This window comes from Myiozetetes cayanensis, unplaced genomic scaffold (assembly GCF_022539395.1).
Source record: "Myiozetetes cayanensis isolate MyiCay16 unplaced genomic scaffold, myiCay2020 scf26, whole genome shotgun sequence".
NCBI classification, from domain to species: domain Eukaryota; kingdom Metazoa; phylum Chordata; class Aves; order Passeriformes; family Tyrannidae; genus Myiozetetes; species Myiozetetes cayanensis.
In genome coordinates this window covers 7,294,029-7,321,202 of record NW_026087477.1, presented here as the reverse complement: position 1 = coordinate 7,321,202, position 27,174 = coordinate 7,294,029, and the positions used below count along the sequence as shown (strand labels likewise).

At 57.1% G+C, this 27,174-nt stretch overlaps 1 protein-coding gene across 1 annotated transcript; it reads right to left on the bottom strand.

The window, feature by feature from the left end:
• Positions 1-9,512: 9,512 nt before the first annotated feature.
• On the bottom strand, positions 9,513-26,114 carry ATP8B3 (ATPase phospholipid transporting 8B3). The gene is made up of 26 exons (XM_050321529.1): positions 26,060-26,114; positions 25,314-25,405; positions 24,650-24,763; positions 23,624-23,722; positions 23,137-23,198; positions 22,533-22,605; positions 22,195-22,265; positions 21,550-21,632; positions 20,454-20,612; positions 20,024-20,112; positions 19,492-19,685; positions 18,634-18,902; positions 17,581-17,715; positions 16,751-16,939; positions 16,017-16,129; positions 15,540-15,704; positions 14,992-15,103; positions 14,466-14,541; positions 13,899-14,040; positions 13,232-13,499; positions 12,455-12,678; positions 11,731-11,814; positions 11,224-11,463; positions 10,888-11,026; positions 10,469-10,599; positions 9,513-9,851 (listed from the first exon to the last, which is right to left on the bottom strand). The coding sequence occupies exons 1-26, from the start codon at positions 26,112-26,114 to the stop codon at positions 9,513-9,515; spliced, it is 3,717 nt and encodes a 1,238-aa protein (XP_050177486.1).
• Between the last annotated feature and the right edge of the window lie 1,060 nt (positions 26,115-27,174).

Here is a 27,174-nt window from a genome sequence, read left to right as displayed (position 1 = left end):
TGTCCCCCCCACCCCCTCCTGAGCCATCCCCGCCCCTTCCCGCACATCCTCCTCGTGACAAAGCCAACCCCAGACTCGCACGCACGTCCCGGGCCGGCCAGGGTGGGTGTTTTTGGGTCCGTGAGCAGCCCAGACCCTCGCGTGGGCATCGCCCACGGGCGGGGGGGGGGCCTTGTGCCACATCCCGCTGTCCTGCCACGTCTCCCCGGCTCCTTGGACGGGGAGAGGGTTTGGCATCAGGTCAGCTCCGTCCCAGGGAGGGCTCAGAGGAAACCCGTGTGGTGATGGGGGATGGAAGGAGAGAGACAGAGAGAGAGAGGGGCTGTTTGGAAGCATCCCTGGTCCTTGGGGATCACGGAACCTTCTCTTCACCTGCCCATGGGGGTTTTTGGAGAGAGGGGAGCACCCTGATCCCCCAACCAACCTTGCCCTCGGTCACAGCCACCCTGGTGGCTCCCACGGTGGAGGGGCAGAGGTGGGGGAGGTACAAGAAGTGGCAGCAGGGGCTGGGCTGTGGCTCAGCCCCACCGAAACAAGGCCCGTGGTTCAGATGAGGACGAGCAGGGACAACTCTCCCGCCCTGCCTGGAGGGTGACCAGGCTCCTGCCAGGCCTCTGGCTGCTGGAGCTTGTAAAAACCCCTCTGAGGTTCCCCAGGGCAGCCAGACCCTCCCTGCCACCCACACACACGGTGCTTTCCTTCCCAGAGGGTTTTTTATCGAGGACTTTCCATCTCCTCCACGGGCACCTTCCTCTGATCCTCCCCCGGGACGCCCCAAGAGCACCCACACTCCGGCCCTCCCCACGCACACCCCCCCACTCTGACCCCTGAGAGCCCCCATCCCATCCCAGATCCCTCCCGGATCCCTCCCTGGCTGAGGAGTCGCCTCCCCGGACCCGCCGTCCCCCAGCGCGTCGCCTGGCGCCCAAAGCAGGTCAAAGAAGCACATTTTAAGCTACAGAAATCGGGTATTTAAAAAAAAGATGATTAACAATTTGTCCGCAAAGGAGACGGGAGGAGAGACTTGGAGTGAAGGATCTGGTCTGTCTGGCTCCACCCTTTCACCGCTGGGTTTCGCTTTTTCGGTTGAGGAAAAGGGACGCGGGCAAAGCGGATTTGTTGGCTTTGTGCCTCGCCCCATCCGCCCCTCAACACACTCTGTTGCCCCTTCCCATCCTCCCCCTTCTTCATCTCTGGTACCAAAGAAATTACAAAACCAAAAAATGGCAACAACAACAACAACAGCAACGAGTTTGCCTCCCGGGGAACCAACGTCGGCGTCCGGCGGGAAAAGGAGAAATCCGAGGGATCTGGTGGCAAAATCCAGCCCTGGGTGTGAGAAAAAGAAAGAAAAACAAAACACAAAACTCCCCCGGTGAGATCGAAAGGGATAAAAAAAAAAACAACAAAAAAAAAAAAATTCCAACCCACCAAAAAACCCAAGGAATAACGACAGAAACCACAACCAAACAAGCTCGACTCCAAGACCGGCAACTTACCAAAAAGACACCAGATTTTTGGGTTTTGATTTTTTTTGTGGTTTTGTTTTTTTGTTTTGTTTTGTTTTGTTTTTCTTTTGTTGTGCCAATTAACAACCTGCCTTAAAACGCGAATTTCTGGAGCAAGTGGTACTTAGCTTCAAAGGGATCGTTTCCTCCGAGCTCTCGATGGTGACTTGTGCCATATAAAAAAGCAATCACGAGGCCAAACCCTTTGCAATCAGCCCTTGTCCCACCCCCCCAACCCCCCTGCGGGCTCCTTGCCAGCCTGGGGGTCCTTGGGAGGAGCAAGAGGGGACAGGGAAGGGCTGGGAGAGGCTTGGGGATGGACAGGGAGGCAAGGTCCCTCCTTCCCCCACCAGTTGGGGAAAACAAAAAAAAATATAAATAAATCCTCCAAAACCAACCGTCAACCAAAAAAAAAAAAAAAAAAAAAAGGGACACTCTTGAATTTATGCGGGTAAAACAAAACAGTCCCATCTGCGTTCGAACGCTCCGGTTGCTTCGATTCACTTTACTCTGCGAGTGATCAGTTGTGTCACAGGAAGGCACCTTGTTGAAAAGAAGGAAAGAAAAAAAAAAAAGAGAAAAAGGAAAAAAAAAAAAGGAAAAAAAAGAAAACGAAAGGGTACAAGTTCAGCAACAAACAAACAAAAACCAAACCAACAAAAAGAAAAATAACAACGGGAAAAAAAATCCAAACAAAAAAAACACCAAACGGAAAAAAAAAAATCAAAAAGGAAAAAAAAAGCACTAAAAAAAAAAAAAAGAGGAAAGAAAGGACAAAAGAATGAAGAGAGAAAGGAAAAAAATAACAAACCCCCCTGCACACGAAGCCCTGCCCGGCGGGGTCGGAGGACGTCGGTAACCAAAGAGCTCCTGGGGTAGGTGGGCGGTGGAGGGGCCGGGGGTGTCCGATGGACACGGTGACGCCAAACTGAACCAATGGATTGCTGGAGAGAGAGGGCGGGAGGGAGGGGAGAGGGAGAGGCGGGAAGGGGCAGCGTGCTGTGCCACCCACATCCCAAAAAACCCTGCCGGCAAAGCCAATCTCACCCCACCCCCGCCCTCCCCAGGACGCCGCTCCCCCCGCCGCTGCGTTTTTCCCCCCCGATGTTGTTTCTTCTTGTCTTGTCGTGACGTGGTGACGATGGTGGGTGGATTCCTGAACCCCATCGAGTAGTATTCGAAGGGCTGAAAAGCCAGGGAGAAGGGGGCCTTGGTTTGGGAAGTGAAAAAAAAAAAACAAAACCAAAACCAACAAAACAAAGAAACAAACAAACAAAAACACACACAGGAAGGAAAAAAAAAAAAAGGAGGGGGGGGGAAGGAAAAGAAAGCAAAAGGGGAAAAAAATAAAATAAAAAAAAGAGTAAATGCCACAGGCCCTCAAGGATGCAAAGACATTTCTAGTGAGAACCCGAGACTAAAGGCTACCTCACTTGAGTTTTCAATTTTTGTGATTTGAAAATCACAGTCTGATACCAAAGATTTTGTTGCCTTGTCTGGTCTGTGCTGGAAACGCCACTTTCCCTGCTCCCAAGAGACCCTCCCACCCCCACCCCGGCCGAGAGACCCCCCTTGCCACCCCCAAACCCTCCCCCAAAAAAAAAAACAGCCAGCCCCCAGAGTCCCCAGAGAGCGAGGGCGAAGGCGAGCGAGCGGCTCCGGGATGGCAGCGTGGTAGATGAGTGCCTTTTTCTTGTACCAAAGGTGTGTGGCCATTTCTCTGCTCCTCTGCTTTGACCCCTAAAGACTTTTCACTGATTACCTCAGCTCTCCGAAAGGGACGGGTCCCCCACCAGCTCTTGCAGTCTTTGGGTGTTGGGATGAGGGAAAGGAAACCCAACCCTTGTCCCGATCGATGGGGAATCCTCCCCCCCTCCCCTCGCCGCCCGCTGCGGGAAAGGTGCTGGTCCCCCGGTATGTCCCCCCTCTCAGATGTCCCTCTGTCCCCCAGCCTGGGCCCCTCTTGCCCCAGGAGCACTGACCTGGTGTCTGGGGGCAGGAAAAGGCTTTGTTCCATGTCTGGGACCCCACGGAATCCCACGAGGTGACCACATGGGTTTCCTCATGGGAAACTCAAGAGTTTCTTCCCCGCTCAGCTCAGGTTTCCCTGGGCTCTGGTTTCCCTTTCTGGTGGCACAGGAATGGGTTTGTGGCATTTCTGTTCGGAAAGACAAAGGCAGGAGCGGTGGGAAACCTCCCCCTGGGCTCTCTCCAAACCCTTCCCGTAGGGAATGGTCTGGAGCTGTGACACCTCTTAGCAGGAACTTTTCCCGTGCCCTCAGAAGGCTGTTTTTGGCTGGCTGGGGAAGTGTAGCCAGGTCTGCCCCACTCTGCCTCTTGGCTTTGGCCAAAGGCAACAGGAGGACCCTCTGGAGAAGATGCTCTTCCACATCAGTGTCTGGAATTTGGGACAACTTGGGTTGAATGGCACCCACCCGGTCCAGGCTCCTTTTGGGTTGGACCAAACTTGCCCGGGGCCAGCCCTGCTGTGACTCGTGGGGTTGTCACAACAGCAGGGCCAGGAGCTGGAGTCGGTGCCCCTCGTGGGTCCCTCCCGCCCCAGGACATTGTGTGACTCTGTAATTCTGTGATCCTGTAATATTTTATGATTCCAACCCCCCTGGGTCCTCAGTCCCACTGGGCAACCTGAGAGGGCAGGTCAGAGCCCCCCCGACCCCGTCCCCTCCCTGTCCCCCCCTGTGTCCCCTTCCACACTATTGCCTTGGCCAGGCCTTGCCCGACCCCCTGGCTGCTCCCCCCCCTTTTTCTGCCCCCTTCCCACGCAGCTTGTGATACCAAAGACGTTCTCTATGCAGGAGAAAGCCTTCTTTTCCACCCAGCACAGACCTTACAAGCCTTTGACAATGTTCTCTGAAATACCTCAAAATATTTAATGTATAGTTTATGTGATATATATAAAACTAAAAAAAAAAAAAAAAAAAAGACTTAGCTAGTTTTTGGAATTTGTGACTTGAAGCTTTATACTGTTAAATTATAATTTTGCAGAAGACGGCATGTTCTTTATTTCTTTGACGCGTTCCATGGGAGACATATTGAATGTTAAGGAAATGAAAGCTGGATAGTTTCAAGATTTAAGAAAAAAAAACAAAAAAAAAAAAAACCCACACAAAAAAGAGAGAGAGAGAGAGAAAGGGAGAGAGAGAAAGAGAGAGAGATTAAAAAAAAAAAAAAAAAAGGACCCTCGGAGTTTACAGATTTCATATTTAAACAAGTCCTTTTAAGAAAAAAAAAGAGAAAAAAAAAAAAACGAATAACGATGACGATACCTTTGCGTTCAGATGTGTTACTTTTCTCTGAGTCATGTCGTACAAGAGTATTTATTATACGTGTTCTGTGTTCAAATGTAATTTAAAGAAGACCAAAAAAAAAAAAAAAAAAAAAAAAAAAAAAGACAAGATGAGAATTTGATTTATGCATGAAAAAAAAAATATACTCTTTCTTGAAGTAATGTAATAATTATTCGGGGAGGGGTGGCGGGGTGGGGGCGGGAGGGGACAAACTGTGCTTTTATTTTATTTATTTAATTTTATTTTTCTGTCCACGAGTTTTTTTCGGTTGGTGAAGATTCCTCTGCATGGATCACGGTTGTTTTCCAACAAGTCGCTGTTTATCCCCTTTGGTTTCTTCCTTTCTCTTCCTCTGCTCGCCCTGGAAGCCGCGCGGCAGCAGCAGCGGCGAGGGGAGGGTGGCGGCTGCTCGGGGGACCCCCGGGGAGGGTGGGGAGCAGGGCACACCCTGGGACCTGTCCCCACCCCCTCACCACGGAGCCTGGCTCCTCGCCGTGCTTTGTGTTTGGGGTTTTGTGGGGTTTTTGTTTGGTTTGGGTTGGTTTGGTGTGGTTTTTTTTTTGCTTTATGCAGCTCTGGGGGTCTGTCAGGGGTCCAATCCCAAGTGCAGCCGAGAGAAGGAGAGACAATCATCAGCCACCACCACCTGAGCTGGCACAGCCCTGGGGGCTCCTCGTGTGCTCTGAGACAAGGGAAACGGCCCCAGGCACCCCAAACCTTCCCTCAGGGCTGGGACCTCGCCAGGGGGTGACCCCAAATCCCCCTGCCTTGGGGACACCTCGGAGATCTTCCCCTGCCCTGCCCCGCACGGCATCAACACCCGCCTGGACCCAGCGAGGGCTGGAGTGGAATGGGCTGGAGTGGCTGCACTGAACCCCCTGCTCCTTCCTCCCCCCGCTCCTCATCCTCTCCTTGGTCAAAGAGGACAGGGGAGAGGCAGGAAGGAGTCATGTCCCTGGAGCTCAGGCTGATGGGGACAGTGGTTCAGGTCACTTCCATTCCCGGAGCATTTACCTGTTCCTCTCCACCACTCCATCCTTTCCCTGCATCACTTGGGGTGGATCCGCTGTGAGGAAAGAGATCTCAGCTTCTTCAGGCCCCGCCAAAGTGGCCCCCAAAAGCCAAGGAGGGTTTTTTTTTCCATCTGCTGTCCCTGCATCCTTTGCCCTGGTGAGCAGCGCCAAGAGCCTCCATAACCACGTGGTGGTGGGAGACAGACATGCTGACTGAGGATGTGGGTTTTAGGAAGAGATGGTGTCGGTACCAGCAGCACCATTCACCTACTGACCAACCCTCCTGTCCTCTGGGAAGCTCTGCATCCCCTCCATGTCCCGTTTCCTCCCTCAAGACTTTTCCCAGCACAAGAAGCTTTGGCGCTCGGAGGCCAAGAGCTCGATTCCAGCTGCAAGAAGGTCTCACCAGGCTTGGATAGAACCCCCAGTCACAAGTCCAGGGACCTTACAGAGACCAGCTGGTTTCCATCCTGGGGAGTCATGGCTGAGGAGACCCCAGAGAAGCCAGGATCTGAGCTCTCTGCCCTGTCCTGGTGATCAGCTGAGCCCTGCCCACACCAGATCTGGCCGTACCTGCTGCCCACACCAACCAAAACGCCTTGAGGAGCAACTTGCCACGATACCAAAGATTTTTTTTCCCCCTGCAGGTAATGACAATCCGAGCTCTGTCCTAAAGACAATTCTCTTGACCAGGGTTGCACCCAAAGGGCATTTTTGTGCTGTGGGGAGCAGGAACAAAACTGGGGCTCGGGGACACCCCTGAGGGTGATGGAGGATGAGGAACAGGAGGAGAGCTGGGCTCTCCCACTGAGACCTGCTGGTTCAGCCTGGCCACTGTCTCCTACTTCAGCTGTGGAAGTTTTCAGGGATTTGGGTCACTTCATTACCTCTGACACCTCCCAGTTCTACCTGGGGTGGAAGTTTTCCATCGACGACTTTTACTCTTTGAAGACCCACGGCCAGCAGTGGGGCAGCCCTGCCCCATCCCACGGGGCAAGCAGGAGGAACAGGGGCTCTTGGGGGTGCCCAGCTGGGTTTTAACCATCATTCCCCCACTGTGGCACATCCAGAGCTGGGCTTTTCCTGCCCTGAAGCAGATCGGCACACAGAGCTTTGGGAGCCGAGAAACACCCACAAACATCACCCCTTTTCCTGAGCATCCAAAACCTGGCTGGGGAAGACCATCAGCTCCTCGTTACCTCTCTGTCCCCAGCCCTCCTGGGGCACGGTGGGGTTGTCCCCATCCCCAACACACGTCCCCAGCACGGGGTGAGCTCCTTTCCCTTGTCTCAGAGGACACCCAAGCGACGGGGCTGGACCTGCGGGCGCTTCCTCCCCTGTCTGGGGGGGGTTGTGTTTTTTTAAAGGGAATAAATTCCAAATGCAAAGAACAGGTATTTGGGGTTTGTTGTTTTGTTTTGGTTTGTTTTTTCCTTTTTTTCCCCCCTTCGATTTTTAAGGAAAGGAAGAGGTCAGAGAGAATTAACCCCGGCCAGGAAGAACCCACAGCCTCGGGTCTGCCAGCCCAACCCCCCCATCCCCCCCAGAAAACATCACTCATTTTTCTGTATAGCAATAGGGGACACTTACCCTCATCCCACAGGGTCTGAGGGCCACATCTCTGAGTTTTTAAATGGCTTTTTCCTTCTAATTCAATTAATTTAATTATTTTTATTTTTTTGTTGTTGTTGTTGCTGCTGCATCATTGTTACTCTCATGGGATAGGTTTTACTCTACAGCAAAATGCAATTGTTACTCCTCTGTGTCTTGCAACTATATTTGTTTAAGCTATTTACAAAGGTTAAAAAAAAAATTAAAAAAAAAATAAAATAAAAAAAGAGTCTTATGTGTCAGGCACTTTATCCAAACTGTGCTGTGTGCTCTGGAGTTTGTTCCTCGTTCTTTGCAATGACTCATGCAGGGGAAGTTATCAGGAAATTTAACTCCAGCCTGTCAACAGGTTTTAAAAGAGAGAGAGAGAAAAATTAATCTCTATTTGTTCATCCTCTACTGGTCATGACTGTGTTGTATTTCTGCAGCTTTCTGTTTCTTCAATAAATTATTTTCTAGTCATTCACCCTGGCGCGTCTGTGTGTCCCTCCTGATGCCCCCCCCCCAATTTTAATGACCTCAGCTCCTCTCCCTACCCCCGCCCTGGCAGCACCAGGATGGAGATGCAGCTGGGGAAAAACTTCTCCCAGTTTTCCACCTCGCAGTTGCAGGGGGGTGAGAGCTTTCCTAGAGGAAATTTCTTGGCACCATCCAGCCCCTCCTGGCCAGAGCCCAAGGGAAACACTTTAAATCTCACAAACTCGATGCAGACAGGGCCAAAGCACTTGTTAAACAAACCCATCGGGTCGTGTGTGCTGCAGGCAGGGCCAAGTCCCCACGGTTGATGTAATTTGGGGTCGTTTTACCCAAATATCTTGTCCTCCTGTGCGTTTTGCCCCAGCACAAGCGCCGGTGACACACACAGGGGGACCACAGGAGCCTTTCCATGCAGCCTTTGCCCCTTTGTGGCACGGCAGAGATTTACAGGAGAGGAGAGAAAAGCCAGAATCCTTTTAATTAAAAAATGAGGACAATAAAAAGGGTGACCCAGTCACCAGTCAGCTGTTCACACACCACTCCTCCAGCAGCTGCAGAATGTACAGGAACGTGCCCCGTGCCCAGCGGGCAGAGCTGATCCACGGCCCCCCCGGGGCTTCAGCCTCCCCCAGGAGCGCTTTTTGGGGCTTTGCAGAGGACAACCCCTGGCCACAAGTTGTCCCCAAAGGGGGAATGGTGTGGAGATGGCACACAGAGGACACCCTGCCCCTTGTGCAGGGATGGTGGAGGAGGTGGGAAGGGCGGGGAGGGACGAGGAGAGGCTGCAGGAGCCAGGCTGGTTTGGCTGGAGGAGGAAGAACTGCAGGTGATCCATCAACCACACGTGGATCCTCCTCCAGAAATCAGGGGGCATTTCAAAATCACACTGCTCGGGTCTGAGAGACCTGGGCTACTGGGAGGTGGCCCTACCCATGGCAGGGGGTGGAGAGAGATGAGCTTTAGGATCTTCCAGCCCCAACCACTCAGGGACTCTGTGATTGTGTGATCTGTTGGGTTGATTGTGTGCTCTGTTGGAAAGCCAGGTGGTAGAAACCAGCCCTGTGTGGGGAACACAGGACAAAGCTCTCTGTGCAGCCTCTGCAGCTCAGCCCACGGAGGGGGGTGGGGGTGAGCAGGGTGAGGGGCAGCACCCACCATCAGGGTGTTTAATTCATTCAGAGGTGGGATAATGACTCTGGGGCAGCTCCCTTGCTGTCTGTGGCCCCCAACCAGGAGCAGGATCACCCTCAGCCAGGAGGAAGCCTCGGCTCTGAGGGGCTCAGCAGAGGGGAGGGGGCTGAGGTGCCAGCCAGGGGCTCACAGAGTGAGGGGACCAGCCTGGTGGCAGCAGCCTGTGGCTTTCTCAGCTTTGCAGCCTCCTGCAAAGCCCATGCACACACCGTGTGGGTGTGACCTCCAGAGGTGCCTTCCAGCCCTGATTGAGTGATTCTGCGAGATGGACACACCCCAGGGGCTGCAAACCCACCAGATAAGACTAAAAGGTGGCCCAGAAGAGGAGGGAAGCAGCCAGCTGTGTGCCTTTGACACTCCTCCCCTGTCCCAGCAGGGTGGGAGGTCGGTGCCAGCCAGGGCAGCTACACCGAGGGGCTGGGGGGGGACATGGCCGGGGTCCCCTCTGGGATGGTGCTGTGGGTGGCCCTGCCCTTCAGGCTGTCCCCAGGGGTGGCCTTGGCTCTCAGGCCATCCCCAGGGGTGGCCCTGGCTCTCAGGCCGTCCCCAGGGGTGGCCTTGGCTCTCAGGCCATCCCCAGGGGTGGCCCTGGCTCTCAGGCTGTCTCCCCTGGTGATGAGCCCCGCGTAGCCCTCCTGGTGGGAGAAGGCGTAGCTGGAGCGGCGGCAGAAGGAGCCCCGAGGGACGTGGGCCTTCAGCTCCACCGAGGGCTCCGGCTCCTTCTTGGCCTTCAAGTGGATTTTCTGCAAGGAGAGGGGGAGATCAGGGCTGAGGACACCTCCCAGGTGAGCCCTCAGCCCAGGGGGGGACATGCAGGGAGCTTAGGGGCACGGTTTGGCTCCCAGCTCCAGCATGACCGGATTTTCCATGGAGGGATGAGGAATGTGGGGACTCTCCCAGGGGCCTGCAGAGCTCAGGGAGCTCTGGAGCACAAAGCTCCCCTCTGGGACTCCTTGTAGCACCAGGAAGGTGTAACCCACGACCCAGAGGGGGATGAGCTCTGCCAAGGCTGGGGTGGTACCGAGACCCGCAGCAGACTCCAGAGCCTCGTGGGAGGTCCTGGAGGCCGGTTCCTTATTGCAGCCAAAAGCAGACCCTCTCCAAGAGCTGGGGGAGGTCTTCTTTGCCCAGGGCCTCCTGCTGGGCCCTGGAACAATTTGGGAAGAGGGCCCTGGAGTCAGAATTGGGTGCCAGTGTCAAGAAATACCACCATGACTGGTGCCAGCACGGGAAGGTGACATATCCCACCACCACAGTCCAGGCTTCCTGGGGAACCTCACCCTTCCCATCACCAGTCCCAGACACCAACACCAGTGGGAGGCAGCCCACCCCAGCCATGGCAGCCCCTCCCAGCCCTCACCTGCTGGATGGTGGCTCTGCCCGTGGTGGCGCGGAACGCGTGGACGGTGAGTGAGGGGATGGTGTTCACCACCAGGGACAGCAGGACCACCAGCAGGACGTAGGGGTCAGTGAGGGCATTCCGGCTGGCATCTGTCAGCACGAGAATTTGGGGGGGAGAGGGGGTGACGTTTGAGTAGGGAAGGTGGAGAGGGCAGAGGGAAACAACTGCTGGGGGACAGGAGCCCACCCGTGGAGGTGCTGAGGGCTCTGAAGAAAGAGGTGGCACCTGAACTGGGGTCAAATGTCAAGATGGCAAGATTGGGAAGTGGCAACAAGGAGATGAGCCAGAGGGTGGGAAGGAGGTCATAGCACCAAGGCCAGGCTGGGCTCTCCTGGCTGGGCAAGGGAAGGAGCAGGTGGATGCCCAGGGCAGCTCACCTGGGAAGGAGAAGATGGCAGGGGCTATCCTGAAGGCATCAATACTTTGGGTCAGGAAGGAGAAGAGGCAGAAGAACAGCAGGCTGGCTGTGACCATCAGGAAGGACAACACAGTCCAGAACCTGGTGTCCAGGATGATCTGCGTGGACGAGGGCAGAGCACACAGTGTCTCACAGGGGCTGTGGTGGCCCTTTTGTCCCAGATTCCACTCTCCTCCATCCCGGGGGCGATCACCCCCCAGCCATGAAACCGCTGGGGAAGGTGTCAGAGCCCAGAGCTGCAGACCCCAAACACCTGCTGTGGGGACGGGCTGGGGAGGAGCAGATCGGTGCTCACCTCCACGAGGACCGAGAGCAGCGCCGACACGGCCACGGTGACAGAGAAGGACTCGTAGTCCCCGACAGCTTTGCTGCCAACGTGGTCCTCGAAGGCCCAGCGGGCGATGTAGAAGCTGGTGAGTGAAGTGCCGACCCCGTGCAGGAGGGTGAGCCCGAACACGCGGTAGTTGAAGAGCTGGTCCTGCTGCCCAGTCACGTAGAGCTCGGGGAACTGCAGGCTCTGCTTGGCACTCACGTCCTGCCGGGAGGGCGCCGAGCATCACGGAGGGGATGCCGGGATTGGGGGAGCAGGATGGGGCTACCCCACCCCACACACCCCCAGTGGGAGCTGCAGAGGGTCCCTCTGCCCAGTGGCTCTGGGGTGGGGGATGGAACAGGCACCCCAGCACTGGTGAGCTCCAAACGCCCCTCGAGTTGCTGATACCACACCAAGGGTTGTGAGATGGGGAGCAGCGGCTGCCAGGCTCGTCCCTACTCCCCAGGGATGAGCCCAGGAAATCCATACCTGCTCCAGAAGGCCCACGGACAGCACGGGGTAGGAAGTGTAGAAAATGTTGTAGAGTGCGAGGAACCAGCCCTCAAACAGGGGCTGGAAGGGAAGAGGAAGCAGCTGTGAGCTCAGGGGGGCTTTGGAAAGACTCAAAATGACGCCCAGGCCCCAAGGGTGAGTCCAAGAGACACATCCAAACATGGAAATTCCCAGGGACTTGGGCCAGGTTCTGCATCAGGCCCACATTGTCTGTGGGGCTGTGCTGTAGCGTTAGGGTTAGGGTTAGGGTTAGAATTAAGGTTAGGGTTAGGATTAGGGTTAGGGTTAGGGTTAGGGTTAGGGTTAGGGTTAGGGTTAGGGTTAGGGTTAGAAGAGCCCTCCTGCAGTGTTGACCAAGTCCCACTGACTTGGCCCTTGGGATAAAAGCTTCTGTTTTGGAGGAAACCACGTGGGATCTTTCCCTGCATCTGCCCAAGGCTGAGCTGCAGCTCCCAGGGTCGTCCCAAACCTCCCCAGGCTGCTTCTCCCAACCCAGCCAGGTAAAAAGCAGACAATCAGTCACAGCTCACCCAGGCAACCCCCAAAAACTGGACACGGAGAAAGGGAGACCAAGAACTGGACAAGGGAGAAAGGGGACCAGGGTGGTGTCCATCAGGCACCATCCCTACAAGGCATCCTGAGCAGAGGGGGGGTGGTAGCACCGCTGTGACCACCCCCCAAAAACCTCTGCAGGGCTCACCTGAGCCGTGAATCCGCTGTGGAAAGCGAACCAGACCTGGGCCATGAGCCCAGCAAAGGTCTTGTAGAAGAAGAAGCGGAGGAACTTGCAGATGCGCAGGTAGGCCCAGCGGCCGTGCACGAGCAGCAGGCGCTGCAGGTGGCAGAACTGGGCCAGGGCGTAGTCACTGCACTGCACCGCCTGCAGCCCCTCCAGCCCGCTGATTCCCACCCCGATGTCGGCAGCTGAGGGGCAGAAAAGCGCGTGGGGAGGTTTTTGGGGAGCTGAGGGCTCGATTTCCCTGCTGATTCCCACCCTGATGTCAGCGGCTGAGGGGGTGAAATGCACGAGGGGAGGTTTTTGGGGAGCTGGGGGCTCGACTTCCCTGGGGCTCGTGGGGACAGGGTGAACCCAGGAGTGGTGGGCACAGAGAATAACCCCCTGTACCCCACGGGGAGTGACAGTTCCAGGCGTGGCTGGGCAGGCAGAGAGTGCAGCCCCACGGCAGGGCTGCCGGGGAGGGGCAGGGGTGTCTCTGCCCGCTGCCCACGCTGGGGTTGGAGGTTTCATCCCGGTTCATCCCTGGTGCCAAAAGCAAGGGGCCCACCCTGCTCTCGGCCTGGGCTGCTCTCTGCCCTGTGCCTCTCGCTCCCCTCCCAGCACAGCAACCTGGGGAGCTGATCTGGGGCTCCCCCTGATCCCAAAGGGGAGGGTGAGGTGGTGGAGATGGCAGATTGGGCCCCGCCGGTGGGACACACCAGCCAAACCCCCCCTTCCCCCTGGCCCAAAGTGACTCACTTTTGATCATGTTGACGTCATTGGCCCCATCCCCAATGGCCAGGGTGACGGCCTGCTTGTGCTTCTTCACCAGCTGCACGATGAGGGCCTTCTGCTTGGGGGTCACCCTGCAGCAGATCACGGCCTGGCAGCTGGTGGCCAAGTCCACGAAGGCCTTCTCCACCAGGCTGCCCTGCTCCTGGGAGCCCCCAGTCCTGCCACGGGGCAGCCACCGCCACGGCCACCCCTTCTTCTCCTTCAGCACCTCTCCCGTGTGCAGGATTTTGTCCTTAGGGGAGAGCACACGCGGTCGGGGCCTCACCCACGGCCTCCGGAGCCTGGGGGCTCCAGGATGCTCCTAAACCTTGTAAATGCTACAGAAACGAGTGGCTCCAGTCTTCTCCAAGCTCACCACGCAGCAGACACTGTGACCATGAGACCAGTGTGTCCCAGTATGGCCAGAGGAGCACGTGATGGCCACCCAGCCTGTGCCATCCCCCAACCCCAAATGACCCGCACAAGGTTGTTCCCCTCTCCACTCTTCCTTCCCCAGCCCCAAATGGGCTTTTCCCACCCCTTGGGCAAGGAGAGGCATGACGTCCTCCAAGTGCTGGTGCCACCCAGGGCAGGAACAACCATCTGCCAGCACGGGCAGGGAGCAGAGAGGAGCATCCCGGTGCCACCTTACCAGGAAGTCCCCACTGACGATGACGGCTCTCCTCCTGTGGCACGAAGCCTCTGGGCACTGCTGGGATGGGTGGCTGCTGCCTGGGGCTCCCCCACTGCCACTGAGGTTGTTGTTGCTGGCCCAGTAAGCCTGGAGGATCTCACTGGGTGAGGAAGGGGTGGTTGGAGCTGAGCTGAGGACACCAGGCAGGCTGCCTGGCTTGAAGTGAGACCCACGGTGGGCCTTTGGCATCTCAGAGCCAGGGAGGTGGGAGTGGGGAGCCAGTGGTGGGAACTGAGGGGGGGTCAGAGAGGGCACCCCAAGGGCTCACTGACATCAGAAATCAGCCTCTCTCCCTGTGGCTGAGAGAAGCTCAAAGCCTTTCTGCTCCAAGCCTGCCAAGGAGGAGCTGCTGCGACAGAGGGGGAGGTCTGGAAAAGCCTCAGCAGAAGGGACTGTGGATGTGCAGGCTGGGACAGGGAAGAAGCATCTCTGGCTGAGTTCAGCTCTGCCTACCCTGCCCTGGTCCCTGTGCCCTCAGGTGTGTCCTCAGCAGGGACTGGGAACCAGGAGGTCACAGTTCCTCACCTGACCTCCTTCTCCTCCAGGATCTCCGTGTCGTCCGTCAGCAGTTTGCAGGCGTAGCCAATGTTCGTGGCAGTCTCTGCAACACACGGGGTCAGTGGTGCTGCTCCCCCCTCCCCAGGGCACCCCCAGCCCTCAGGCCCCACAGCTCCTTGTGGGCAGCAGCTGCTGGGGGCTCTGCTCCAGCCCCAGCCATCACAGAGGTGGCTTCCCCTGCCTCGGCTTTCCACGTGCAACCTGGCCTGGGGGAGAGCTGGTCTCAGTGGGACTCTGCTGCTGTATGAAGGCAGCAGCATAACCCAGTTCCTTCCCACTCCCAGGGGCCCTTCACCTCTCTGGCCACAGAATAAGCTGGGTTGGAAAAGACCCCTGAGATCATCCAGCCCAACCTTTGACCCAACACCACCTCGTCTGCTAGACCATGGCCCTGAGTGCCATGTCCAGTCTGTCCTGAAACACGTCCAGGGACAGTCCTGGGGAGGGGAGGAGCTGAAATGTGTCTGTGGGCTCTGTGGCTGCCTCCACTGACCTTGTTTGTCTCCTGTCAGCACCCACACTTTGATGTTGCCCAGTTTCAGCAGCTGGATGGTCTCAGGGACTCCCTCCTGCAGCTTGTCCTCGATGGCCGTGGCCCCGAGCAGCTGCAGGGAGGGTGAATGGGAGTCATGGCACGGGGCAGGGCATGATATGGAGCTGGGAATTACCCCTGGATGAATGAGGGTGAATGGGAGTCATGGCACGGGGCAGGGCATGATATGGAGCTGGGAATTACCCCTGGATGAATGAGGGTGAATGGGAGTCATAGCATGGGGCAGGGCATGATATGGAGCTGGGAGTTACCCCTGGATCCAACCAGCAGCCCTTGCTGTGGGTGGGCATGACCTGACAGGTACCTACCCCAGTGTCCAGGGACACGTCACAGAGTCACATTTGGGGGGGAACTCCACCTGTCCTCTCACCCAGGGGGTGGGTGTTGGGCTGGACACTTCACCCCCTCACCCCAGAGAGCCCATCCCCACCCTCCTGCCCTGTGGGGCGGGTGCAGACGGTTCCTCCCAGCCCCTGCCCCCCTCCCACCTGCAGGTCCTGCTCCATCTCCTCGTACAGCCTGTCCAGCTCCTGGGCACGGTCCTGCAGCAGCACAGACGCCTCGTGGTGCCTCCTGCCCCACTCCTGGTACTCGGCCTCGCTCACCTCCTTGCTGGCCACGCACAGCGTCCTCAGGGTCTCCTCTGCAAAGAGCTGCAGGCAGGACACATCAGCACAGCCAGGCACACCTGAGGGTCCCTCTCTCTGGGCTCTGACTCCCTCCCCCACCCTAAAGCATCCCCCAGGAGCATCCTTGCAGTGCAGCTGGTCCCTGCAGGACACCAAAGGTGGGTTTGGTGCCCTCTTACCCCCCCTTCCCGTCCCACAAGCAGGGGGGGCTCCCAGAACAGAAGGAAGGACAGCACCCAAATCCTGAAGCCAGAGGAAGAAAGAGCAGCAAGGGAGGCTCCAGGACAGCCAGCCCAAAGCCAGCAGAAGGGGGAGCAGTGCTGGGGTGGGACTCACACCCAGGGCCCGCTCGGTGAGGGCCTCGCTGGGGCCGCGGCTCCTCAGCCTCTGCAGGATGACGGTGTCGGCTCCCTTGGTGTAGAGCCGGATGCTGCCCTGGGGGTCTCGCACTGGGAGGGAGGGGAAGCACAGCTCAGGTCCCCTCAGGGATGGCTCCCACCCAGCAACCCCCCACCAACCCCATACAATGGCCCTGCTGACCCCTATTGTCCCCCAGGAGGCACCCACAGGGCTCGCTTTTCCACCCGTGGCTGTGGGAAGCACAGGAATTTCCTCAGGCCTGCATTGCCCCAAGGCCTCAAGGACTGTCAGTTCCTCACAAACCTCCTCTGAGCCCTGGGTTTACTTGGTTTGTCTTGGCTGCTCAAACCCCTCACCAAGGTATCAGCTGAGTGGGGATGACCTGGGTGACCCTCAGGAGCCCCTGTGCCACTTTTGGACACAGAATCACAGAATCATTTTGGTTGGAAAAGACCTCTGAGATCATCCAGTCCAACCCTTGACCCAACACCACCTTGTCACCCAGATCTTGGCACTGATGCCACGTCCAGTCTGTCCTTAAACACCTCCAGGGGCGGTGAATCCACCCCCTCCCTGGGCAGCTCATTCCAATTCTCAGTCACCTCAGTGCTCAGTCACATCCATCCCAGTGCCATCCCTTGAGGGCTGAGCGTGGAAGGGACACTCCATGTCCCCTCAGGGGCTCCCTGAGACCCCCCCAGCCCCCTCACCCAGGACAGACATCCTCTTGCGGTCGCTGTTGAAGTCCAGCATGGCCAGCACTTGGTAGGTCCTGGTCCTCCCCAGCTCTCTGATGGTGATGGTGTCCTGGGTTCGGGCCAGAAACACGTACCCCAGGCTCCTGGCTGCCAACACCAGGGCCTCCTCATCTGGTGAGGCTGCCTGGTAAACCAGCTGGTCTGCAGACAGGAGGGAAGGTTTGACATGGGGACTCCCAGACAGACAACGCTCGGGTCAGCTGAAATGCCCCGTTCCTGCCCTGCACCAACAGCACTGGGGAAATCCCAAAGTCCAAGCTAACAGGGAAACTCAGTCCCTTCTGGAGAGGGACTTTGGACAAGGGGTGGAGGGACAGGACACAGGGAATGGCTTCCCAGTGCCAGAGGGCAGGGTGAGATGGGATATTGGGAAGGAATTCTCCCCTGTGAGGGTGGGCAGGCCCTGGCACAGGTTGCCCAGAGCAGCTGTGGCTGCCCCTGGATCCCTGGAAGTGCCCTAGGCCAGGTTGGACGGGGCTTGGAGCCACCTGGGCTAGTGGAAGGTGTCCCTGCCCATGGCAGGGGGTGGCACTGGATGGGCTTTAAGGTCCCTCCCAACCCAAACCACTCTGGGATTCCATGATCTCTTCCACTCTTTGCCCCAGACAGGGACGGGTCATCCCCCTGTGCTTCTGTTCCCCGGGTGAGCTTTCAAACACACCCAAATGCACATGTCCATGACAAAGGGAGCCACCCCTGGGCTCTCACACCCTCCTGCTCCCCCACAGCTGGGCAATGCGAAAAACCACAGAGCCCTGAGGGGCAGCTCGAGGTCAACCCACCGCCCCTCTCCTCCACCATGACCGTGTGGCACAGCGCCAGCAGCCTCAGGAACTCCCTCAGCACGGGGTCACTGTCCCTCTGGGCGGCTTCCAAGAGCGTCACATCCACCTTCAGCTCCCCGTGGTGGTCCCAGGCTGGCCCCAAGCCCTGCAAGAGGCACAGGCAGGGTGAGGGTGCAGATGGAGCACAGGGGATGTGACACAGCCCGAGGCAGAGGCTGAGCCAGCCCTGCCCTGCCCACCCCGAGAGTGTAAAGAGGTTGGGAATAAAAAGAAACAAAACCAAAAAACCAGAACTGGGTTATTTTCTAAACCCCCCTTTCTAAAGCCCTGGAATGGCCCCTGAACGGGGAGGGGGGAGTTACTCACTGGTGGCTCTTTGTTCTCGTGGCCTGTGCCGGGACCTGCCAAAATAAAAACGCTGCAGTTAACAGGGAGTGGCACCAGCGGGGCTTGGAGCAGCTTCTCTGGAGGGATCCCTGCTCCTGGGGGCCAAAAACCAGCCAGGAAGGCAGAGGTTTGGGGTTGGTGTCAGGCTCCACTGGGATATCCAGGTCTGATCTTTCTGGCTTTTGGGCTGTTCAGGCTTTGGACACGATTTTAACGTTAAAAATTCAGCTCTACTTTCCCCCATATTTCAGGCTGCTGGGATGAGGGAGATGTTGCTCCACGAGGTGCAACCTGATATAGCAGGGAGGGCAAAATTGGGGGTTTATTCCTGCTTAAACACTTTGCTGCATTTTTTTTCCCCCCTCTCCTTTTTGCTTTTGTCACTGTCCATTTGTCTCAAGCTCCTGAGACAAACTTTCCCTTATCTCAGGAAAAAGAGCTCTGGCTCACTCCACCCCCTAAATTTCACTTGTTAAGCAACAAGAGAGCTCTCAAAAATGAGCTCAAGTGAGCACAGCAAGAAGAGTAGAAGGGACTTGGCAATTCTCAAGTTTTTAAGGGGGAAACCAAGCAGAATCACTCAAAATAACAACAGGGGGTGAAAAAAAAATTTAAAATAAGAAGAGAAATGAAGAGCAATGACACACATTCATTCTAATTAACCAGCTGAAATGGAATGATAATCTCTTTGGCCCCTCCAAACTGGTTGCCAGCCCAGGGTACCGTAGATGGTGCCGCTGACGCAGCACTTCTTGAAGCTCATGATGTTCTGGGTCAGGGTGCCCGTCTTGTCCGAGAAGATGTACTCGATCTGGCCCAGCTGGTCGTTGAGGCTGGTGCTCCTGGCTTTGGCTGGAATGTCCTTCACAGCATAATACATCCCCAGGTCCCAGTTGATAAAGAAGCTGTTCACCAGGTAGATGAATTCCAGCCTGGGGAGAAGGAAACAGGGGAGAAGGAGGCTGTTCCTCACATCCCAGGGGGCACCTGACCCAGCAAGGAAGGGCAGGGGGAACTCCCCACCTGGATCTGCCTGCTCTGGGCTGGGGGAGACAAGAGGGGGTTTTTGTTGCTCATGGCCAGGTTTCTAGAAGGTTCATCACCCACCCAGGCAGCTGGGCTCCCCTCTGGAATTCTGGCCCTTGATGACAGAATTCGCAGATCTGGAGGTTCAGCGAAGGGCCAGAAAGTTTGGAGAACTCTTTTTTTCCCAGCAGAAACTGTGATCACTGCCTGCTCACAGCGACCGTGCCCTTCTCTCCCCCACCCTGGGAAGCACCACCTTCACCAGCCTCACCCTCGGCCTGCCCGTGATTCCCAACACCAGAGCAGCTCCTGGATCTCCATTCCGGCACATCCTCGGTGTTTGTGGGATACACACCCCACCCACCCTTCCCCTCTCACACACAGGAATGAGGTGCCCCAGGCACAGCCCCAGTTTTTTTGGGGGTCATTTTGTGACCCAAGTGGCACATGGTGGGATCCTGAGCCCTGATCCCCTCCCAGCCCGGAGATCCTTACGTGATGTACATGGACATGGGAATGATGACGCTCAGGAGGATGGTGAAGCCCCAGAAGTTGAAGAAGGCCTGCTGGGCAGGGCTCGTGTTCCTGTAGACGGCAGCCAGGTAGCTGTGCTTCTCCTGGAACATCCTGGCCCAGAACCCAGAGGCGACAGCGAGGCAGAGGGATGTGACCAACAGCAGCAGGAAGATCTGGGGAGGGAAAACCAGGATGGGAATGTCCCAGGAGGAGAACATCCCATTGCAGAGCCCACCACCTCTCAGGGATCAACGTTGCTTTGAGCACCCCTGCTCTAGTGGAAGGTGTCCCTGCACGAGACAGGGAGATGGAATGAGATGGGCTTTAAGGTCCTTTCCAACCTGACCCACTCCCTGATTCTACAAGTGTGTTGAACTCAAGACATTTTGGGCAAAATATTGCAGGCTTTGGAAAATCAGCATCACCCAAGCAGGCAGCCTCTCACGAGGAGGCTTGTGAGCAGCCCCAGGAGGCTGGTGGAGCAGGGCAGAGGTGTTGGCAGCACACTCACCACCACCACCAGCCGGTCCATCATGCGGTCCAGCTTGGTTTTCTTCTGCTTGATCTTCCCGCAGTTCCTCATAATTTTGGAATCAAACCCTGGACAGGGAAGGTTTTAGACATTAAAACACGGCTCCCAGAGGGTTGACTTGCAGCTAAGTGAGGGGGGTTTCCCCCACAGCAGCACCTCCCCTCCTCTGAAGGCTTTGGAGGACCCAGGGTGTGGTGCAGGTGAGACATGACCTGGCAGGGGTTTGACACCACCACGTGGTGTCCCTGCCAGCCAGCCCAGCACCAGCGAGGCTCGGGACAAACATCTGGGGGCCTGGCTGAGGCAGCAGCTCCTCCACCTTGTCTCAGATGCCAGAAGTGCTGGGGCAGCTGAAAATCCCAGGTGTGGTGTTCTCCTCCCCCACTCCCAGCCCCAGGCGTGCTCTCACCCGCGTAGATCACCAGGCCGTAGCAGAGGTGGGTGTTGCGGATCCTGCAGCCCCTGAGCAGGATCCTCTCGCTGTCCAGGGAGTGGGTCTGTCCCCTCCACTCCAGGGTGCCTGTGAAGCTGTGCATGCGGCTGTTGGGCTCCTCGCAGGTCACCCTCCCTGGGGGACAGGGCACCCATCAGGGCAGAGCAACAGGACCTTCCTGAGCCCCTCCAAAGAGGGGCCTGGGGGTCCAGGCTTTGTCAGGGCATCTCTTGGAATGCAGCTGCAGGAATTCCAGGGCCTCTGGCAACTCCAGCAGCTTTTATTCTTCCATCTCTAAGTGTAGGAACAGACAGTGCCAAGGCACAACGCTTGGCTTTGGAAAACCTGGCTCTGCAGTGAAAGGCCTCAAGCTGAGTCTCAAGGTTCTCAAAATTAAGGAACCTTCTCCTTTCCCAGCCTAAATTCCTGGGAATGAGTGCATGATAGAGCTGTGGAAATTGGAAGGCTGCTGTAGCCCTGACTTTCCAACACAGCTTCTCCAGCACAATTTTCTCCATCCTCCTCAGGCCAGAAACAGTGAACCTGTGCTGGCTTGTCTGAATTAAGCCAGTGATTTAAGGGCACATTTCCCTCTTCTTCTGGTGCCTTCCCAGCCAAGTCGGAGCACCCAAGTCGAGCTGATTTGGAGGCTCAAATTCAGGTGAGGCTGGAAGTGCTGGCAGGTCAGTCAGTGCAGGATCTGCACTGGGATCTGAACTAGAGGAGCTACTGACACAACACCCTCCACCCCCAGAGCCTCTGAGAGGGCAGACTGAGTCTGGGGAGCAGGAGAGGGGGGAAAAAAAAACCCAGGGTCTGAGCTGAGGTTTGGGAACCAATATCTTGGTTGCAAGTGGGAAAATGAAGATCCAGGGCAGGGGGAAGGTGCACAGCGTGCAGGGATCCATGACAGAACCACTCAGCTGGGGAAGCACCTCCACTCGAGGTGAGCAGGTGGGAGGAACCGATGCATGGGCTGAGGGGGACAAGGGACCAGGGATCACTTCCCAAGGCTGAACCCATCCCATCCCATCCCACTGGGATGGCCCCTCACAGCTCCTGCAGACCTCACCATCAAAGGCAGCCATGCTCTCCTCGCTCCCCAGCTCCTGGTGGGTGACCAGAAGGGCTTGCCTGAACTTCAGGTTTGTTTCCCTGCGAAAGAGAGCCGGGGAAAGGGAAAATGAAACAACCTGCGGGGTGACAGAGCTGTTAATCCCGCTGGCAGTGAAGCCGTGGGGCAGAGGTGGCCGTTAATTACCGAGTGATTACAGGAGTGATGGCAATGAAAGGCCAGAGGGGGACTTGCTGTGCCAGGCTTGGGGCACCTGTGCAGGAAGAGCCCTGGCCCGGGGTCGCTGCTTTTAAATCATCCTGCAGATGGAGGCGGGGGGGGACAGGGAGCCGCTGCCCTCCTGCAGGCTGGGAGGGACTGAGACGCGGAGACACCTCCACCAGCCGCTCCGTGGCAACCTCGCAAGAGGTTTCGGACTGCCAGTTTCAAACTTCGGGGCTCAAAAACCACATTTCTAGGGTTGTTTGTAGGCTTGGGGCTTGGAGGATTCCCCCCACACGCTTTGGTTTCTCGCTGAGCCCTCACGGGGTGTCCATCCCGGGGGGGTGGGGGGCCCAAGATCGGGGTCTTCAGCCTCTGCCCCTCTCCCCCCACGGCCACGGGTGTTTCCAGCCCCCTCCTCACCCCGTGTCCCCTCCTCACCCATCGATCTCAGCGGTCTCCACGTAGCACAGGCTGCTGGGCTCGGAGCTGCACAGCAGGAGCACGTCAGCCTCGAGGAGCCCGAAGGAGGAGAGAGCAGCGGGGTGAACCCTTCCCTGCTCACCAAACCCCCCTCCCTGCTCACCAAAACCCCCTCCCTGCTCACCAAACCCCCCTCCCTGCTCACCAAACCCCTGCCTGCTCACCAAACCCCCCCTCCCTGCTCACCAAACCCCCCTGCCCGCTCACCAAACCCCCCCTCCCTGCTCACCAAACCCCCTCCCAGCTCACCAAACCCCCTGCCCGCCCCCACCATGCCCAGCCGGCCCCGGGCTCACCGGGACGAAGCTGTCCTTGCGCAGCCGGACGATGTCCCCGACGCAGATGTCGCGCCACTTCTGCCGCTGGAAGCTGCGGGAGATTTTTTTTTTTGGGAGGGCGGGGGGTTGGTAAGGGGGGGGGCAAAATTTTTGTCCCTGCGGGCGTTTGTGCCCCAAATTCCTGTAGGAATGGGGTCTCCAGGCTCCCAGCTGCGGGAGCGAAGGGTGGCTGAGCACTGCGGGTGGCACAGGGGCTGTCTGTCACATCCACGGCCCTGGGACCCGCAGGTGACAGGGACCTTCAGCCCCCTGGGCACGGAGAGGGGGGAAGTTCATCCTTCCCCGGACCAATGCTGAGCAGGGTTAGGTGTGGTGACCTGGAGGGATTCTGTGGCCAAGGAAAAAGGGGGGCTTTTTAGACCTGCTGTCTATGTGGTCTATGTGGTCGTCCCTGGGGGGGAGCAGTTGGACCTGCAGCCGATCTGGGAGCTGATGGGAGTGTGCAGAGCCAGGGACAGTCCCACCAAAACCCTTCCCAGCTGCTCGAGGGCTCTCAGCCCTTCAGAGGATCCATCGTCCCACAGTGTGGAAAACACGGGCCCAGCTTCCCAAAGCCCCTCACCTCTTCCCACGCAGGATGTCACAGGGCCTGCTGTTGATGTTCCTGTCGCTTTGGTGACGCCCCTGCACAGAGAGAGAGAGGCCAAAGTGAAGGGATGGGCCACGCCAGGCTCCCCTGCCCCAAAAAACAACCCCCTTCATGCCACCACCTGCCCCGGGGCAAGACCTGCGTTGTGAGCCATCAGAAGGTGTGTTCTGATCAATAAAAGGGCTGAATCCTCCCCAGGTGCTCCTGAGGACCAACCTGGCACTGCAACCAGTGGTAAAGGTAATAAAGATGACAGAAATGGGGGGTCTGGACCCCCCAAAAAAGCACCCAGCTGGTCACATTTTCGCCCAGGGAGAACACAAAGCGTTTTGGGTGTGGTGGAGTTGTTGATACCTCAGGAACTATGGGCAGCAGCAACTCCTGAGCTCCTCAGTTCACCCCAGAGCCACTGACTCCTCTCTGCTCCTGTCCCCCAGGACCCCCAGCCCCCCCCACTCACGATGTCATCGATCAGGTCCCGCAGGCCCCGGATGAGGAGGAGGCAGCTCAGGGGGAAGAGCAGAGTGTACCAGGGCAGCGTAGAGATCTCGGGGAAGGTCTGGAGGAGGAGAACATTACACCACTGTCACCACTGACACCACTGTCACCCCACCCTGGGATGCTGGTGGGGACTGAGTGACCCCCCCGCTCCCCAGCCAGGGCCTGAGGGTGGGAGGAGCCCACCTCAGAACCATCAAACCAACACCTCTGTTTGCAGAGACCTGGATTGATGGATTTTCCACCTCTTTTTGAAGGGGAATGTGTGAAATGGACTGTGGGTCTCTGGAGGGTTGGATTTCTGTGTTGGTCACCTGCATGAGCTCTGGCTGCATCCAAGCCCAGTGAGGTTCACAGAATCAGAGAATGGTTTGGGTTGGGAGGGACCTTAAAGCCCACCCAGTGCCACCCCCTGCCATGGGCAGGGACACCTTCCACCAGCCCAGGTTGCTCCAAGCCCCATCCAACCTGGCCTTGGACACTTCCAGGGATCCAGGGGCAGCCACAGCTTCTCTGGGCAAGCTGAGCCAGGGCCTGCCCACCCTCCCAGCCAGCAATTCCTTCCCAATATCCCATCTCTCCCTGCCCTCTGGCACTGGGAAGCCATTCCCTGTGTCCTGTCCCTCCATCCCTTGTCCCCAGTCCCTCTCCAGCTCTCCTGGAGCCCCTTTAGGCCCTGCAAGGGGCTCTCAGGTCTCCCTGGAGCCTTCTCTTCTTCAGCTGAACCCCCACAGCTCTCCCAGCCTGGCTCCAGAGCAGAGGGGCTCCAGCCTTTGGAGCATCTCCGTGGCCTCCTCTGGACTCTCTCCAGCAGCTCCACATCCTTCTGACGTTGGGAAACTTTAATTTAAAGCAACCAAACTTAAACCCCTCAAAGCTCATGAAAGACACCGAACGCCACAGAGAAACAACATCCTCGGAAACCTTTCAGACCCAAACCCCTCCTCTGGCAGACACCTCTCCCACGCTCCCCTGGTGTCCCCCTCACCTGTAAGAGGATGACAAAGACGAAGTAGACGTTGGCCATCCTGTGGAACTGCTCGTAGAGGTTCAGGGGCAGGAAGGTGAGGAGGTTGTACTTGGCTGTTTTGATGGCATTGCCCTGCAGGGGGAAAGGCAGGTCACAAATCAAGGATCTGCTTGATGAATCCCATAAAATTCTGGTAGTTTGTTTTTTTTTTCATGGGGTAAGAGATGCCTTAAAAAATAAATGAAGTAGCAGGGGAAAAAAAGGGATTATTGGAGCAAAGGGACACTTAAAACTGAAACAAAATAATTTCTTTTTGATCATTAAAGTCCACCTAACTGACCCTGAACAGATGGTCATTATTTAGCTAAAAATATATATATATAATTAAAAAAAATAAATCTGGTTTTGTTCAATTAAAGCTTTTTGAAAAATCTTTGTGTTAGACCATCAGGCAAACAAGTTTCCTTCGCACGGTTCTGGTCCTTGCCTGACAGCTTTGGGGGGCACCAGGCAGGGAGGGAGCAGCCCTTCTCCTCACTGAGGGCTGTGCATGGGACCCTGCACCCCGCTGGAGACCCCTCTGGAGCATCTCTGCCGTGTGCCCCCCAACCACCACGGGCTCAGGAGTGAGGGGCTGGGTGAGGGGCTGGGTGAGGGGCTGGCCCAGGCTGGGCTGGCTCACCCTGTATTTCCTCTTGCTCAGGCAGAAGGCCACTCTCCTCTTGCACTGCGCGTGGTACCGGCGGTCGTTGGCCCTCACCTCCCACGTGAAGGCTGGGAAGGCAAGAGGGACACCCAGCAGCTCCCACCAGAGCCAGACCCCCAGCTCAGGGTGCCAGGGGCCCCCAGGACCAGCGAGGGTGCCACTGGGCTCGTGGTGACCCACTGGTAGGGGGCATTCCCATTTGAGGGGTGCTGCTGGAGGCCCAGCTGGGACAGAGCTGGGGGACAGGGCCAGGAGAGCAGAAGCTTCCAGAGATGCAGGAAAAGTGGCAAACACTCCCTCCCCTCCCTCAGGCTCACCCTTTGGGCTCAGGGTTTGGCTTGTCATGCACTGCAGGATGAGTCTCCCCAGCACGGTCTGTTCTGAGGTCCTGCTCGTTCCTCTCCCGGTTTCATCTTTGCCATCCCGAGTTTTGCCACCCCAATATTTCACTGTCCCAAATGTTACTCCCCCAATATTTCGCTGTCCCAGATATTATTACCCCAATATTTCGCAGGCCCTGCCAAGCAGGGGACATCCCAGCCCCGTCCCCAGCGCCTGCCCCACAGCTGGACACTCCATCCTCACCTCCAATCTGCTCCTTGCCCACCTCACCACCCTGTCCCACGCTCAGATTTCTCACAAACCATCTAAAAAGAAATTAAAAAAAAAAAAAAAGAGAAACCCCCCCACCTCCCCACCCCACACTGGTTGCCCACACTGACCTGGCAGCTTCTTCTCACCCCGTGGGCAGCCCGGGGGTGGGTCCTGCTGGGCCATGGTGGATCCAGTGCCAGGAGCTGGGAGCAAGGACAAGGCCAGCTGTGGGAAAGACTGAGCAGTAACAGCAGGAGCAGTGATAGGATCAGTCACAGCAGGAACAGTCACAGCAGGATCCCCCCAGGATGCTCCCCCTTCCCAAAGCTGGGCCCTGCAGCTCCCCAGGGCAGGACACCACGCAGGGAGGACACCACTCCCACACCACTCCCACACCACTCCCAGCAGCCTTCACCCAGCCCAGCTGCCTGGGGCAACTCAAAGATGCTTTTTCCCCCCTCTGAGGAAGTTCTGGGGCATCACTGGGAGTCGTTGGGTGAGGAACTGGAGCTGTCATCACCCTGTGCTGCCATCACACCCCAGCCACCCTCCATCAGTGACAGCATTTCCCTGAGCTCAGTGACCTTCCTGCAGGGATGGTGGGGGAGATTAATTAACGCTTGTGAAGCGCTTTGTGATCCTTACATGAAAGGAGTCAGTGAGGGATAAAGCATTAATTACCTTTTTATTAAATAATCCCACCACAAGTCTGTCCCTGCCATTATTTCTTATCTCACTCCTTTGATCACCACTTTTTTTTCCCCTCCCCATTCTTTCACTGAAGCATCTCCTTCCCTCTTGCTCCTCCTGGATGTTGGTTTGCCCCAGCACACTCACAGAAGCCACCAGCTGGACATCTGTCCCCATCCCTGAGGTCACCCCATCCTGGCTCCCATCCCAGGTCAAAGACACCCTGAACTCCAACATGGGCAGCACCTCGGCCCCTGCAGGCCACAAAAACCTCCTTTACCACCAAGGGCTTGGTGTTTGCCACTGTCCTTGGATCCTAAATGGCACCCAAGCCTGGTTTGGGCTGGGAGGGACCTTAAAACCCATCCAGTGCCACCCCTGCCATGAGCAGGGGCACCTTCCACCAGCCCAGGGTGCTCCAAGCCCCGTCCAGCCTGGCCTTGGACACTTCCAGGGATGGGGCATCACAACTTCCCTGGGCTGAGGAAGTCTGAGAAACCTCAGGGATGAGATTTCTTCCACGAGGGAAGCCCACAGGAGCCCCTCGGTGCCC